General features: G+C 47.9%; 1 protein-coding gene across 1 annotated transcript in view; it reads right to left on the reverse strand.

Moving 5' to 3' along the window:
* LOC102444983 (uncharacterized) overlaps nt 1-17,533 on the reverse strand; it is a 67,061-nt gene that overhangs the window by 37,032 nt on the left and 12,496 nt on the right. Inside the window, exons 4-9 of the mRNA XM_075908298.1 lie at nt 16,292-16,380; nt 14,572-14,698; nt 13,152-13,265; nt 11,798-12,809; nt 7,472-7,500; nt 675-1,085 (exon numbers count right to left, since the gene is read on the reverse strand). Of these exons, the coding sequence (XP_075764413.1) occupies nt 675-1,085; nt 7,472-7,500; nt 11,798-12,809; nt 13,152-13,265; nt 14,572-14,698; nt 16,292-16,380 (1,782 nt within the window). The remainder of the gene's footprint in view (nt 1-674; nt 1,086-7,471; nt 7,501-11,797; nt 12,810-13,151; nt 13,266-14,571; nt 14,699-16,291; nt 16,381-17,533) is intronic.

Below are 17,533 nucleotides of genomic sequence, written 5' to 3' on the forward strand. Positions count from 1 at the left end.
AGCAAATAGCTCCATCCCTTGCCTGCCTTTGGCCAGCAGTTACTGGTTGGTGGTTATCTGGAGCTTAGGAAGGGAAGTGGGTTCTAATGGTTATAGCAGGAGCCGGCAGCCTGGACTCTTAGGTTCTCTCCCTGATTCCGGGAGGGGAGTGATGCCTAATGGTCAAAGAGGGGTGCAAGCCAGGATCTAGTGCAGCAGTGAGCAACCTGCAGCCCACCAGGGTTCTATGAGTAGCCAGGAGACATTTTGCTCCCTGTTGCCCACACACAAGGTTGATACATTCCTCTGTTTCCTGTCCCTGTTGTGAGTCTAGCAATACCCATGCATATAAAGCAGCGATGGGCAACCTCCCCCTCTACCGCCAATCAAAGCGTTGCTACAGTTACCTCCCCCCCTTCCCATCCCAATTCTAGGGACAGCAGCGCCGTTACCAAACCAGGCCTATCCCGGGACTCCATCTTGGTTAGGACAGTGGCGGCCCGCTGAGATGAACAAGGGGCGCTCATGCAGCCCGCTCACTAGCCCGGGTGGCCCATCGCTGATCTACGGGCTAAGGCCCGGGGGTGGTTCCCACAAAGAGCAGAGCGCGGCGGGGAAGAGCAGGGGGTGCAGCGGGGGGAGCTGGAGAGGGCCCTGCGGGTGCAGCTGGAAGGGGCCTGCAGGGAGATACTCACCGGAGGCGGGTGCAGCGGGGTGGCGGCCTCTCACCGCGGCGCGGGCACAAGCAGCCCGGGCTGCAAGGCCAGGCACTAGCAACAGCGCTGCCGTCTTCCCCGGGGCTGGGTGGGTGGGACGTGGCAGCTGTGACCTACAGAGGAGGGGACCAATCAGCTGCTGCGGATGCGGGGGCAAGCGAGTCCCGGGACCTATCAGGGCGCTCCCTGGGCTGCTGTTTGTCCCGGCGCTGCAAAAATCCCAGCACGGTTCGTGCGCGGTGACAGCCCCGCCCGGACAGAGCAGGGCGGGACGCCTGGTCACCCCAGACTCTGCCTGGCTGCGGGAGCGCGCGGGCAGCGAGAGCAGAGCTCGCACTTCGGATCCAGCCCCCTTCGCAGCTGCTGCCTCCCCCAGCGCCTTCCTGTGCGCTGCAAACACCCAGCCGGGACGCAGCGACGGCCGGGCCCGGACGCCTGGGTCCCACCGCCCCCATCGCTGCTCCCGCAGGGATCTGCTGGCCCCCTGCCTCCCTCAGACACAGTCCTTTTGAGCTGTCCCCTCAGGTCTTAGGCTATGTCTAGACCGGCATGATTTTCCGCAAATGCTTTTAACAGAAAAGTTTTTCGGTTAAAAGCATTTGCAGAAAAGAGCATCTAAATTTTGCAGAAAAGGGTCTGTGCCAATCTAGACGCGCTTTTGTGCAAGGAAGCCCCGATTGCCATTTTCGCTATCAGGGCCTTTTTGCCCAAAATAGTTTTTAGCTGTTTACACTGGCCCTCTTGTGCAAAAACATTTTGCGCAAGAGGGCTTTTGCCCGAACGGGAGCAGCATAGTATTTCTGCAAGAACACTGACAATCTTACATGAGATTGTCAATGTTCTTGCGGAAATTCAAGCGGCCAGTGTAGACAGCTGGCAAGTTTTTCCACAAAAGCAGCTGCTTTTGCGGAAAAACTTGCCAGTCTAGACGCGGCCTTGGTGTTTTTATCATGTATGATCAAATCTTTAGGGTTTGACCCCTTTCCTCTCCACTTTTCAAGAATTGCTAGAAAGTCCCCCGAGAAGCAAGGTGGGGTGAACCTCTGTCTGTTACCGGACCGATTTTGGTTGTTGACAGATAATGACAACAGTGTGTTCGAAGTGCTGAGTTTGTCAGGTCTGAGGTAAGGATGTAAAATCCTGTTTCATCAGTTAGCCCAGGGGTCAGCAACCTATGGTTCTCTAGCCAAATATGTCAATGCGAATTGGCTGAGGGCCCACCCTACAAAAGATCAGTCACATTGGGTCAGAGCATATGGCTCTTTTGTCATTCCCAACATCCACACAACTTTTTCAATTAAAAGGAAAAATTAATGCAAAATTTTGAAAACATAAGAACATAAGTGCACTCTGAGCCGGGGTAGTGAGAGGGGCTGGCGGCAGCAGAAATCTTCATCTGGCCGTAGCAGCCCAGCTATGGCCCCCATCTGATGGCTGCAGTCTCTCCCCAGCCACCATGGCAGCATGGCCAACAAAGCCTCAATCAGGGCCTAGCCCCCCTCTGTCTGCAGCATCCTGTCCCCGGCCCTGATCCTGGGGCAGGCCCCACTGTTTTGGCCCCACTCTGGCCACAGCCAGGGCTGGCTACAGTCCCCCTCCTGCTGCTGCACAGGTAGGAGGAGAGACTACCATCTGGCTGCAGTGACCCTGGACCAGTCCCTCATCCAGCCACTGCTGCCCAGGTGCAGCAGCCAAGCCCTGGCCCCGCAAGGTAATCTAGACCCAAGGCCCTCCACCCACACATACTCCACTTCCCATCCTCCTGCACCTCCCCCAACCCCACCCTCTGCCCTGAGCCCCTCATGCAGCCTAACCCTGACTACTGCACACCCACATCCACAAACTGCATCCCCAGCAGCAGCAGAAGTCCCATTAAATAAAGTCTGCAAGTACAATGTTTAATTTATGATATTAATCAATCATGTTAATTATCAATAATATTAAGTTGTATATTACCAGTCATGCAAATGGGCATTCTTATACTGGTTCTTTGTTGACCAATTGTTCTGAATTTTGATATGCTTTGGCTCTTTTGTTTGAAAAGGTTGCCAACCCCTGAGTTAACCGGTTCAATGTAATAGTTAACCAATTAAAGGGGAGATGGAATGGCCCCCATCCTCTGCTGCCCAGCTGGAGTGCCCTCCCCTGGCTGCAGACTTGTGCACCCTTACTTGTGACTGGTCCACAGGGCTGCTGCAGCCCCCTGCCCGTGGCAGGTGGGGAGCTGCTTGAGCCCCCACTGGTTAACCATAACTGGTAAGCATTGCCCATTAAGGCAAGGCTTATCGGTTAACCATTCACATCTCTACTCTGATGTGAGTTGTTAATGTCTAGACTAAGCCTCTCATTGCCAGAAGGTAGGAATGGGCTACAGGGGATGGATCACTTGTTGATTCCCTGTTCTGTTCGTTTCCTTTGGGGCACCTGGCATTGACCAGTGTCAGAAGACGGGATCCTGGGATAGATGGATTTTTGCTCTGACCCAATGTGACTGTTTTTTTGTATGGCGGGCCCTCAGCCAATTCGCATTGACATAGCATGGTGTCACAGCGATCCTCTCCACAATTTCGTTGCACCCTCTTCTCTCCTGTTATCTGTTATTAGTTTGATAGGTCCTGAGATTTTTCTTTGCCTCTTATTACGAAATGTTAGTATTAAAATCTCCTCCATTTTTTCCCAACTTCGTACATACTGGAGATGTTGTTTCACCTTTCAGATGTTGCTCTTTTCTCTCAATAAATAAGAAATTCTCTCAGATTTTTACCTCTTTACGTATGATCAATTATTGATTGAAAATCCCTCCAATTTCTCCATTTTTCTCTTAAATTTGTGACAACTGATCCCAAATTCCTCAGATTTCCACCCTTCTTTCTCTCATTACTGTACATTGATACCAAATCTCACGTTTTGCTTTTTCCTATGTACTAAAGAAACATTAATTAAAAGTCCTCTCAGATCTGGAAGAGTTCTCCATTTTTCAATTGTAGTAGCTTCTCCTTTTAAAATTCCCTTGTTTGAGAAATATTTCTTTCCCCCTCTGTTTCAGTTTAAATGTTTACTGATGAATGTGTCTGGCCTCATATTTAATAAATATGAAAGCTAGAGGCTGCTCCCTTTTTAGGAGAATGGTATCTCCTAGGTGCTAAAAAGAAAATTAGCAGGACCCTTTTCTTTTCCCCAGATGCCCCAGGACGAGTGTTCCCTCGCCTCAATGGACAAACAAAGAGGGTTGCTTTAAGAGAGAGATGCACACATTTCTAAGGGAACTTGTATGGAGGAATTACTTATGATAGCAGGAGCCAGAGCTCTGCAGCCAAGCATCTTCCTTCCAGTTTGTGTCTTATATTCCTAAATTTCATACTTTCAGAACTTTATCATCCATATGTAGGGGTCAGGAATGTGCATGTACAAGGCACACATACTGTACCGGAGTGGTGGTGGTAAATTGGTATATTTGCTGTGCTCTCCTTCCTCTAAATCAGTCATGCGCAACCCGTGGGTATTCTGGGAGAGGCATAAGGATCATGCGCAAAAAGGAAATGTCCACAGTGCTTGTTTTTGCACAAATACCCCTTGCACAAAAACGGCTTGAATAGATATGCAAAAGAAGCAAAATGCTAATCAGTACTTCATTTGTATACTCTGCTGGCAAAAGCTGGCAGTGTAGACAAAGCCTTTGATAAATTACCAGCTCTCCTGCACTCTTTTTCTCCTTATATTTTCTTCCAGTGGACCCTTTTCTTCTGATCAAAGAGTTTTTCAAAGTCTATTTTTGAAGTCCATTGTTTGGACTTCAAAACAATTTATGTTTCGAACACCTTGGCTATGTCTACACTGGTGGGTTCTTGCGCAAGAACAACTGTTCTTGCACAAGAATCCGCAGAGCGTCCACACTGTCTACCCGCTCTTGCGCAAGAAGATTTACAGTACGGCGTGGTAACAGAGAGCTTCTTGCGCAAGAGCTATGCTCTTTTTTAACAGGTGTATGCCCTCTTGCACAGGGGCTCTTGCGCAAGAGGGCAGTGTGGACGCTCGGCAGGGGTTTCTTGCGCAAGAAAGCCCTATGGCTAAAATAGCCATCGGAGCTTTCTTGCGCAAGAGAGCGTCCACGCTGCCATGGATGCTCTTGCGCAAAAGCACAGCTCGCACATGGCAGTGCGGACGTTTTCTTGCGCAAGACTTCTTGCACAAGATATTCTTGTGCAAGAAGCCGCCAGTGTTAACATAGCCCTTGTGTTTGACTAAGTTATCTTCCAGAAAGGTCTCCAGACTTGACATGAAGCCTTCAAGAGAAAAAGATTCCTCTACTCTTCTTGAAAAAACATCAAGGAGTCCTGTGGTACTTTAAAGACAAGCAGACTTATGTGGGCATAAGCTTTTGTGGGCAAAATCCCACTTAATCACATACATCTAACAAAGTGGGGTTTTGCCCATGAAACCTATGCCCAAATAAATCAGTTAGTCTTTAAGATGCCACAGGATTCCTCAGTGTATTAGGCTAGGTCTATACTGCAGTCCTTTGTTGGAAAATGCTACACAAATTGCGCTCCGCAATTTGCATAGCTTTTTCCAATCGCTTTTCTGGAAGAGGCTTTTTCGCCATTTGGCCCTGTCTAGATAGAACCAAATGTCAGAAAAGCCTCCTCTTTCAGTGGAGTCCTTATCCCTGGTGGAATAAGGGATATAGGGCTCCCCGAAAGAGCGCATTTGCTTTTCTGCAAAAAAAAGCGGAAGAGCAAAGGCATTCCTTGGATACGGTGGAGTTTTTCTGGGATATCTCTGGTATATGCAACCACACTTAAGTTACGGCCCTCCCACAAGCTCAGTTCCTCTAGAGAAAAAGAAAAGTAGATTGTTCTACCTTGTCAGTCAATTACAATTGTACTGGAAAAGGAATATTTCTGCACTGAGGGAGGAACTGGTAATTTGGATCACAAAAGAGGAGGTGAAAAACTAGATGCAGACAGTCCAGTGGCAGAAGGTGGGGGACAAGTGCATGTCTTAACACTGTATTATTACCTTAATACTGCATCTGTTCATATGGAACAGCAGCAGCAGACAGAAAATAAGAATAATCAAGGCTGATCAGGATGTTATGTGGGGAGTAGACTCAGACTTGCCCATTGAGGCTAATAATGCAATAATGATGGGTTCAATCACAGAGGCCTCTTGGAGCTGTCACTTGTTGTGCTCGTCATGCCACTGACCCCATTTACCTGCCCTCTGGAGCATCCCACCACTTTGTCCTGCTGGACCAGATGTGCTGGTTTCCCCCAGCCAAGGCACAGAGTTGGGGAACAGCCTCCCTGCAGAGTAACACAGATACTGAACCAACTCAGAGGGTCTTAGAGCATTCAGGAACAGCCTTCAAAAGAGACCAAAACCCCAAAATAAATCCCTCTGTTACACTGAGAAAGCTCATAAGTTCACACCCTTTATCAATGAAAGAGATGCAAAGTGGTTGTTCCCCCACAGGTAACAATTATTTACGCTGGGCTTGATAATAAACAAAAGTGTTTTTATTAAGCATAAAAAGGAGGATTTATGTAATTGCAAGTGAAAACAGATAGATCATACTAAGTTATTAAGCCAAATTAAACAAAAACAAACCAATTAAGCCCAATATTCTAAGAAACTTGTTACATGCAAATTCTTAACCTAACAGTAGTTCTAATCAGCTTCTGAAAAAAAAATAGGCAGCCTCCTAGCGTGGGCCCAATGCTTCCCCTTTGTTCAGCCTTAGATGTTACCAGCAAGCATCCTGGGTAATAAGTGGCATCTGGCAACTCCCTTATTGTTTGTTTTCTCACCTTTATATTTTTTTTGCCCAAGGCAGGAATTCTTTGTGTTCAGTTCAAAACTTTTCTCACTTTGAGTGGAAAACTACAAGATCCCAAATGGATTTCAGCACCAGGGGGCCTGGCTACATGTCCTGGCAAGACCAACCACAGTTTGGGCTTACTGGAAAAACAAAGCCATACACAGATCATTGGTTTGATTACCGAGCCATTATGTTTCTGGAGTATCACTAATGGCCCTCATTAACATATTTAGAATTAGAAACAAATTCACACTTCATGTTTCTAACTTCACATACAAAAAATGAAATTGTGTCTCATGATGCATTTTGTCTATAGCATCTTCGTAAGCCAATTTTCATAAAGCATCAGTGGTGACAATAACAACAGTTACTTGGGTGAGAGAATGAATGAAACAAGATCAAGGATTCTAGGTGATTACATCACACCAATCAACTGACTTTCATTAAAAAAAAGATGTATTAACCACCCACAGGCGACTTATGGCCAAAACATTATCTAATACACTGTTTGCAGCATGGACTAAAACTATGACTTTGAAAATACATAAGGTACAAAATCATATATCAAGTCTGTATAATCTACTATTACATGGTATACTAAAATATATTTTATAGAGGGACTTCCAAGTGGAAATCCACAAAACCTGGAGTAAATACTTCTAAAAATAATGCAAGTTATAGTTTTTGAAAATGAGACGTAGATAGTATCATGAGCTTTCGTGGGTGCAGTCCACTTCTTTCATCTGAAGAAGTGGGTTGTGCCCACGAAAGCTCACGGTATCATCTACATGTTTTGTTAGTCTCTAAAGGGCTGCTAGACTATTTGTAGTTTAAGTTTTTCTAGTTACAGACTAACTCAGCTACCCCTCTGAAGTTTTTGAAAGTGTTATCCTTAGCAAACCAGATGATCAAGATTTATTTAAGCAATGTACTTGAAGATTTCATGCATATATACCAGCATTAAATCTGCAGCTAAAGCAGATGCTAGAAAGGAAAAATTTGCATTCAAATGACATTAGTAAGAATATGAACAAGGCAGAACAAACACTTTCTGAGATTTTAGACAATAGCACCCCAAATTAAGTATTCACCTCTCCTCAAGAGCTATTCTAAACATAATTTGATCTAGCCACTGTTCACACAACCGCTTCCTTCTCTGGGGTGAAAAACAACAACTCTGGGGCTGCTATTTCTACCCAAGTTCTTGTCAAATCCTTGTCCTTGGTCCACACATGAGAGGGCCGAGCTGGGCCAGGTCAGTGCCAGGGCTGCTAGGGCAGAATTTGCTCTTCTCTGGGACAGAATCCTTTATCAAGCCACAGAAAAATCTAAGCAGCATTAACACAGAATGGCTATAACAAACATTCCCAGTTTTTTTCTTTAATCTGGTGCAGCAAACCTAAGTTAGGAGCCAGATAATAGCCTAGAAGAGAATCTCTGTCAGTTACCCAAGGTGGGGCTTTCATATTCAAAAACAATTTAATTTTTGACAGCTCTCACATTCAGTACTAAATGAATGTTATTGGCATTTGCACCATCTACAAAATGTAAGCTCTGCAAAAGCATATGTCTGGGCTCATCCACAGCTGCATAATTTGGGGCAGCATTTTCCAAACCAGGATTAGAATCATAGAATCATAGAATAATAGGACTGGAAGGGACCTCGAGAGGTCATCGAGTCCAGCCCCCCGCCCTCAAGGCAGGACCACGCTCCGTCTACACTATCCCTGACAGATGTCTATCTAACCTGTTCTTAAATATCTCCAGAGAGGGAGATTCCACCACCTTCCTTGGCAATTTATTCCAATATTTGACCACCCTGACAGTTAGGAATTTTTTCCTAATGTCCAATCTAAACCTCCCCTGCTGCACTTTAAGCCCATTACTCCTTGTCCTGTCCTCAGAAACCAAGAGGAACAAATTTTCTCCTTCCTCCTTGTCACACCCTTTTAGATATTTGAAAACCGCTATCATGTCCCCCCTTAATCTTCTTTTTTCCAAACTAAACAAGCCCAGTTCATGAAGCCTGGCTTCATAGGTCATGTTCTCTAGACCTTTAATCATTCTTGTCGCTCTTCTCTGTACCCTTTCCAATTTCTCCACATCTTTCTTGAAATGTGGCGCCCAGAACTGGACACAGTACTCCAACTGAGGCCTAACTAGTGCAGAGTAGAGCGGCAGAATGACTTCACGAGTTTTGCTTACAACACACCTGTTGATACAACCTAGAATCATATTTGCTTTTTTTGCAACAGCATCACACTGTTAATTAGCCAGAAGACATCATACTGTGATTAGCCAGAAGACACCTTCAGGAGTGACATCCTCTAAGACCTGGGTCACAACTGTTTTGGGAACTAGTAGTATGGGTGGGGCATGACTCCACCTCCTCTGGGTCTGAGGGTGGCCGCTTCACCTCACTACAACTTGGGTCCTGAACACGGGGAATCATTGGGGGAACTGGTGTCACAAGTATGGCCCTCTGGCTAGGGTCCACCTCACAAACACAGACAGTGAGCCCAGGTCAGGGGTCAGAGCAGGGGAGCAAAGCAGTCGGAACTCCTAGCTCTGGCGGACAGCCAACAATTGCAGGCATTTTGCCCAGAAAAGGGGAGGAGGGAGAAGACTGTCACCCACCGAATGGGGTGGCAGGGTGGATACAGGCCCACCTGCTCCACTGCATTCTAGCCCAGGGCCCTGACAGTGGCAGACTGGCCTGCCACTGGGTCGGCAAGGATCCTTACCACAACACGCTGAGTCATTCACCAGCACAGTTTCAACCTGACCAGGCTCATTCCCCCTCTGAGCATACCTAGCTTGGTAACAGGTCCTCCAAGTAATTGGTGAATGGTACCCCTGTCAGGGCTTGTAGTTCCTCTGGGTCAGGGTCAAGCAATGGTCATGGCCAGTTCTCTGCTTCCTTGAGTTCCGTAGCAACCCCTCACTTCAGGAGTTCCTCTAGCAGCTGGGCTCCAACTGAGCTCCCGAGCCTGCTTTTTATATTTTGTGTCCTGCCCACCAGGGCTGAGGGAGGGGTTCCTTCCCCTCCGGGTCTGTGAGCGGCCAACTTTGCCTCGCAACAGAGCTAAACACATGAGGAGCTTGCTTGGTGGCAAGTCACTTACAGTGGAATTCTCTTTATGGATCATCGTAGTCAAGAGTGACCTAAATCAACTGAAAAGCACTGTGATGACATCCAGGTACTTCAGTTACTTGCACAGTGTAGGTCATATGGTATAGTTCATCATTTCAGGAGAAAAATCTAAAACCACAATTGTTTCTTAGTTAGCAGGTCAAATAGCTTAGAGCATTCACTCTTGTTGACTGAACTGTCATCATCAAAAGTTGGAGAAAAAGCAAAAATATAGTAAGAAATGATTATTTTAGCAAATGGTCATTTGTCTCAAAGTCCCCGGTAAATCTGAGCTATATTCACTCAAACAAAACTAATAGGACCAGCTGTGTGATCGAACAGCCTTCAGGAAAGAGAGAAAAAACCCACGTTTCAAAGTGGCAGAAGACACTTTCAATTTCATAATATATAAAATTCCAAAGCAGGTGACAGCTGCTAACTAAGAATCAGGACAAAAGAGTCTCCTAACGTGTTAATCTCTCCTACATTCCGAACTGCATCACTCAGTGTTGTCTCAAATAGTGAGTTGTGGTATTTATGAAAGTTTTAGCATGGTTATAATGGGGGGGAAAAAAACAGTCCAACTTTCCTGTCTTCAAGCAAACTCAAGTCAGAAGAGAGAAGTCAAGAAGTAGTTTTGAAAACAAAATCAAAGTATAATTACTAAGCACAAAGATCTGAGAATACTGTATAATGGGACACTTTGTGAAGTGAAGGAGATAAACACTTTATGGTGGGGTGGCCAAATCTACTGACTCCCTGACCTTCTGAGCCACAGACGATAATCGTCAGAACTTTGAGAGACAGGATCATAGAAATATAGAACCGCCGTCTCCTCACTTTGCAGAAGATAGAGGTGACTTTTTTTCCCCATGGGAGCTGCAGCTATGGGGAGAGATGTGGCCATGGGAAAAAGGAGCCTGCCCGAAGATCCTGGTGGGTTACTGGCTGGGAGGCACCAAGGTAAGCACCTCCCAGCCAAAGCCTGCACCTGGTTCCTCACCCTCCCTACACTCCAACTCCCTGACCCAGGTCACCACCCAATCCTTCTCCCCATGTCCCGGGTCACTACTCCCCAGAAAACCCTGCACCCTTCCTATGCCCCGCCCCCAGGCCAGAATTGTCCCTTAAGTCTTATACCTTCCCTGCATACCCTTCTGCAACTCAGTCCTCAACCTGGTCATAACCCAAACCCTCTGCACCCCTCCCCCAGGCCAGAATCCTCTCCTGTATCCATCCCACCCCCCACTGCAAACACTGGAATCCAATCCCTGGCCCCAGGTCACAACCTCTTCTTTCATCAAAGCTCCCCCTCAGACCTCACACCCCCTTCCTGAACCCCAATTGCCTATCCCAAGCTCTCTTCTGCACCCAACTTCCACCCCAGACTATATACTAGCTCCACAGAAACGTGTGACACCATGACTATTTACCAAAATTGTTCAGCGCCCCCCTTCTCCAAAAAACCGATTATTACCGACATCTGCCCTGGGCCCCCCTGCAGTACAAAAACCTCAAGCTCTACCCCCTCCCAATCTTCTAGGCTGAGAATGGGGGTGGGGGGGAGGGTGTGGATGGGAAGCTCCAGATACCACACTTCAACTCAAAAAGCCACATGTGGCTCATAAGATAACTTTTGACCATCTCTGAGGAAAAAGTAACACCGCTGGGCATGATGGGTAAGAAAGGAATCCTTCCAGCTCACCCCACCTCCCTCAAGTGTCACAGACATTAAGATGAAAATTCCACCACCCCCCGGTTATATTTACACATATTTTCAAAGAGAAAAATTATACAAAAATAATTGAGAAAATCCACAAGATGAGTCTGCCCACAATGCACAGACCCTGTCTTTAGCTGTGTATTTAAATCAGAATAGCAAACTCCATGAACAATCTTGGGGAGACAAAGTCCAGTTAGTGTTTACCTTGATGTTGTTAGTTGAGTTCAGTGCTATCTTCCCCATGTGGGGCTGATGGAAATTTCTGACAGGCAGGACACATATTCACAAGATTCAAAGGACAAAGGAGTTGAGAACAGGATCATGGGAAAGACATCAAAGAACGGTAATTTGCAAAGGCTGGCAAGTCACATGAGTAAGCTGAGGAAACACAGCAAAGAAATGGTGGAAACAGCTTTACAGGTAACTATGTGGGAATCAGCAAAATACCGACAGGAAAAAAATCATTTGTTACGCTTATACAAGAAGTTTGTTGTTCATCTCCCTTGCAGATTCTCTGATGGTAAATGAGGCGTAAACTCTGAGTGAAGCTTTTCCCACACAAGGAGCATTTACAGGGTATCTCCCCCGTGTGGATCCTCTGATGTCTAATGAAATCAGCCCGCCGAGTGAAGCGTTTCCGGCACTCACAGCACTCATAGGGTCTCTTTGCTTTGTGGATCCACTGATGTTTACTATAAACTGAGCTGTCACTGAAGGTTTTCCCACATTCAGAGCATTCATAGGGTCTCTCCCCTGTGTGAATTCTCTGATGATTAACAAGGGATGAGCTGTCAACAAACTTTTTCCCACACTCACGGCATTCGTAGGGTCGCTCTCCAGTGTGGATTCTCTGATGCCTAATAAGGTGTGAGCGCCGAGTGAATCTTTTCTTGCACTCGCTGCATTCAAAGGGTCTATCTCCGGAGTGGTGTCTCATATGTGTAATAAGCTGTGGCCTCCGAAAGAAGGCTTTTCCACACTCGCTGCATTCATAGGGCCTCTCTCCAGTGTGGAGTCTCTGATGTCCAATAAGATGTGCGCGCCGAGTGAAGGTTTTCCCGCACTCACTGCATCTATGGGGTTTCTCTTTTGTAAGGATTGTGTCATGGTGAGTAAGGTCTGTGTGGCTCCTGATGTTTTCCCCACATGTAGTGCTTGGGTTGTCTGTCTCTCCCAGGAGAATTCTCTGCTGCACTGTGGATTCCTTGAATTCCTTTTGCATTGTCCCACAACTGGTGGATTTACCAGCTTTCTCCTTGGACTCATTTCCCTGTTGTTTTTCTGGCCTGTACTGGCCCTCACAGGCTTTTCCCATCTTGTGACTGCTGTACACATTTCCTTTAGGTCTTTGCAATAATCTCCTATCTGCTTCCACTCCCTCAGGATCTTCCTGCTGAGAACTCTGCTCCCTCTTCTCACTCACCCTCATGTCACCTGCTGGGACAGGGAGAGAAACCTCAGAAACGGTATGGGAAGGAGGAGAACCAAAAATATTGAAAAAATGGGGGGAATGATCAGGAAGTGAATTCCCCCAAACTTTTTCCAATGGGGGAAAGAAGAGAGGATTGCATCTATTTCTATATCACATTCCAACACTCAGAGGGACAAGAAGGAGCCCCTGCCAGATGTCAGCCAGGATGGGTAGGAAACCATGAGTGATACCTGCTTTGAGGTTCTGACATCTGCTGGAGACAACACTGATAATGGAGAGCTCACAAGGTCTTTGAAAGCAAGCGCTGAGGCGCTGACAGTCTTTGAGTTGGTTTACTGAGTCCTTACCTGCGTAGGAGCCTCTCAGTATCTCTTTTTTCTCGGTGCCCTGGAGATCCAGGACCCACAGTTGTTCCCCTTCTTCCAGCTGAGAGACTGCATCAGGATTAGAGACTGGAAAGTCTGCTCAAGAGAAGGAAAACTAGGGAGATCAGGGGAATTCATAAGAGCTTTCTCCTAAAACATGTTCCCTTATTTTAATCCCACCTTGTTTTAAAACAATAAAATCCCAGGACCAGCTCCTCAGGTGCTCAAAGATGCAGAATCCTCTGCTTATGATTAATTACCTCGCTCCATGTCTGTTGGGCATACACACAACCAGACACTCACCATCAAAGAAGCCCTAATACACAGGGAACGTAACTCCATGTCTCAGCTGATAGTATGAGATCCAGTGACAGAGAAAAAATATCAAAGGAAGCTGGGACCATTGAGAGTGGGCTAGGGATATTTGGTGTAATAAGGAAGAGAAGGGATGTCACTATGTAACAGACATTTTTGAGGAATTACGGAACACAGTCCGGTGTAGTGTTACGGAACACAGTCCGGTGTAGTGTTAGGGAATATGGAAATTGCCCAGTGTATGGATAAGATTATAGAATTGTAGACATGTAGCATTGGAAGGCACCTTGAAAGATCAACTAGACCAATTGCCCTCGGTAACCTATTTTAGTAATTAGCTCCCCTTCTGGTTAAAAAGCTCTTCCTACTAACTTACATTTCCCCTGCTGCAGATTAAGTCAATCATTTCTTGTTCGATACTGGCACCATCCTTTTTATAGGAAAAATAATATTTTTGAAGATTTTTTATCAGAACCTTTGCCTGTGTTGCACAGACTGGAAATGCCAGCATTTATCCTCCCGCCCCCCCATTGTGTACACTGAGTAAACCGTTGGTGAGACTCCATGGCAGAAGGATTAGCTGGAGCAGCTTGGCAGAGTGGAGACTGTGGTATGAAGAAAGGTGCGTGTGAACACTGAGGGACCTGGTCCGTCTCATTTCAGGAGTCAGTGTAATGGCTGTGATAGTAGAGGCTCACAAGGAGGAGTTCTTGCCTTGGAGACTGTCAGCCATCTGGTGGCAGACATTCTAGTGATCCCCAGGGGTAAGTGAAACAATGGCTCAGAAGTAATCCCGATGGGGAAGGTAAATTGGGGGTGTTGAGGAGGGGGAAGATTTTGTAAATCTGTGTTGGTTTGTGTGAAGGAAGCTTACAAGTATGGGCACCCTCCATACGCTAGACCAGACCAAAACCCCAGTTCTGCCTTAGCAAAGGGAAGATGTTACACTTGGTGGCATTCTGTAGCTGGCACCAGTGTGTGGGCCACTGGCAGGTTGGGGTGATGCTGAAACTGGGCAGTGCAGAGGTTGCATTGTGCAGTGATGTGTACACTAATCACTTCCCCTTCTAAAAACAGGACTCCTTACCCAGCGAAGTCACATTCTCGTAGTTCTCCTGCATGACGTCTCCGTAGAGGGCTCTCTGACCTGGGTCCAGCAAAGTCCACTCTTCTTCAGTGAAATGCACAGCCACCTCCTCGAAGGTCACAGCCCCCTGAAAGAGCAAGAGCCCAACACTCAGCACCTGCTGCCCCAATCACAGCCCCACTCATCATGGAGGAAAGGAGCCAATTAAGTGGAAGCTCTGTGTGACTCACAGTGAACAGAGTCTCACCCCCACCCTGCTCACAGCAGCCAAGAGGAGAAAGAGAGAGCCTCTCGTCCCCCAAGAAAGAGAGGGATGGAGTGTTCAAATCCATCACTCACCGACTAGCCAGAGGCCGATATACGACATGAATCCCCCAGTAGAATCCAGAGACACCTGAATGAACATCCCAATCCCTTCCCTATTCCGGCATCTCAATGTGAGGGGAGGGACAGTTCACCTAAGCCCCGCTGCGAATGCTCCTTTTGTGTCTCCCAGCAGCCACTGGCTCATAAGTTCGGGCTCCCACACTAAAATCTTGGTAAGTTTTCCCAGCCCTGTCCAGGGAGGTTGTTTCTTGTTCCAAAAATGAAGGATTTGGAATGGGAATGCCTAAGGGTCTGTTCCTAGACTTGAGAAACCAAGTGACACTAGTCCCAGCAGGTTTCTCACACCCTGTGTGCCTCTTTCTGCACCTCTGCAGTTTCTGCCTCCTCCTACTTGCAGATCAAACTCCCTAGACCAGGAGTAACCAACTCATCGGTCACGATCTCTGGGCCACTGACATCCAGCAGAGCAGTGGGGCTCAGACAAGCTGTCAGCGAGCTGCAGGCTCCTCTCTGTGCTATCCTTGGGGGGGGGGGGGGGGGGGGGGGGGGGGGGGGAGGGCAACAGCGTGTCTCTGCAGACTGCCCATGCCCACGGCTCCCATTGGCTGGCTCCTGGCCAAGGGGAACCATGAGGAGAGTGCTGGGGCTGGCGGCAGTGCAGGGAGACATACTGGACACCTCCACCTCAGGAGAGCACATGGGAGGATGCTTCAGGGAGTGCCACGGAGACATGGCAGGCAGACTGTCTTGAGTGCTGCTGTGCTGGCAGCTGGAAGCCACCTGTAGTAAGAGGCTGGTGTCTGTATTTCGTACGCCATCCTGTACCTCTGTCCTAGCCCTGATTCCCCTCCCAGAGCCAGCACCTTACACTCCCACCTGCACCCCAAAACTGGGGAGGCGGCTCCAGAATGAGGCAGAATTTTGGAGTGTAGGTGGGAGTGTGGGGTGCTGGCTCTGGGAGGGGTCTTCAGGCTGGGACACAGAGCCAGGAACCCAGACCTCCACCTGCACCCAGAAACTCTGCCTCAGCCTGGAGCACCCTCGCAGAGCCAGCACCCTGAACGCCCTCCTGCACCACAACACTCTGCCCAGCCTGAAGTCCCTTCCCACACTGAAACTCCCTCTGAGAGTTTACAAATCTCAACCCTTCCTGCTCCTGAATCCCTCGGCCTAGGCCCAGTGAAAGTAAGTGAGGATGGGGGAAGAGCAAGTGACGGAGAGAGGGGGGAAAGGTGAGGGAGGGGCATTGGAGAAGGGGCGGGTGAATCCTGGGCTGCCCTGAAATTTAAAAAGTGATCTTGGCATAAAAAGGTTGGGGACCACTGCTCTGACTCTCCCACCACCTCTGAATTAACCGTTCCTTTTCCACCAGCAACTAACTGATAGTCCCTACCTGAACCGATTCCAGGGCTGCCATGGCCCGTCCCCGTCCCATAGGAGGGCAGGATGGCCTGGAGCAACACATGGATGTCATTCCGCAGCCTGTCAAGGCAAGAAGAGAATTTAGGGAGCTGTTACAACAGGCTGTGGTTTGTGTCACATCACAATCTCTGCCCTCCCAGCTTCTCCCCTGCAGAAAGGCACCCCAGGGTCTGCCATTCAAAGAACAGAAAGGTTCCAAACATAAGAGCTGGTAGTAAGGGGAGCAGGGGGAATTTAAGTACCAAATGTCGGTGGGTACAGTGACAACACTAAACCCAACGTTTCCATTGAGCTCGTGGGATGTTTGGGGTCAACTTTTTGTTAAAACACGTAACCAGGAGAAATTACCTTTTAGATCTGATTCTGACAGAGAAGAATTGGAAATGAATAGGAGGGTTGAAGGTGTGATGAAGTGGGGGATTAATGGAGGCTCAACGGGGTTGCATGCACAGAGGTGGCACTCAGTATCCTTGGGGATTACCGGTTTAGCAAGTTGAGCAAAGTGTGAGTTTGTTGTAATAGCGACCAGTGATCAGAAGACACAGCTTGGTCTGGTAAGTGAGATGACAATGGGCTGAGGAGAGAGGACCCCTGGGGACCTGAACAGCTGGTTCCAGCCATGGGGGAACAAAGCGGAGAGGAGAGGAGAGGCAGAGAACAGAGGGGCGTAGGTGACACTATTCACCTGAACAGAAGGCAATGGACAAGGGAGGAGCTGCTGGAGAGGTATATCTGAGTTTGGATGCAAGGAGGGGGCTCCTGCACTGGGCAGAGGGAGAATGCAGAGCCGACCCGGCTGAAGGGGCCAGGCCTACAGGCCCTGAGAGACCCTATGGTGTGCTCAGATGTTCAATAAACCCTCCTGGTTTAGATTTGCTGAGGGACATTCCAGTCTAGAGGTCAGGGCTACACTATTCCTTCTGGGAGTAGAGGACTCAGGTGCACACAATGAGTGGACTCCTCAAGGGGGCCCACAGCGATAGGTGCACTGGAGGCTTAGAGAAATGCGGGTCCCAGAAGACAGAGGGGCTTAAGCCCCAAGGGAGAGTGGATCCCCAAGAAGGGGGCACTGGAGGGGGTTCCAAGTGTGAGCTCAACTCTGAGTCCATGACAGAAGGCCAGGGGTGTGTGTGAAAGTGATCATGAAATCGTGGACTGAAATGCACAAGTGCAGGAAAACTAAGGCTCTTAACAGCCAAAGGGTTTCCAGCCA

The sequence above is a fragment of the Pelodiscus sinensis genome, chromosome 24 (genome assembly GCF_049634645.1).
Source record: "Pelodiscus sinensis isolate JC-2024 chromosome 24, ASM4963464v1, whole genome shotgun sequence".
In the NCBI taxonomy this organism is placed as follows: Eukaryota; Metazoa; Chordata; order Testudines; family Trionychidae; genus Pelodiscus; species Pelodiscus sinensis.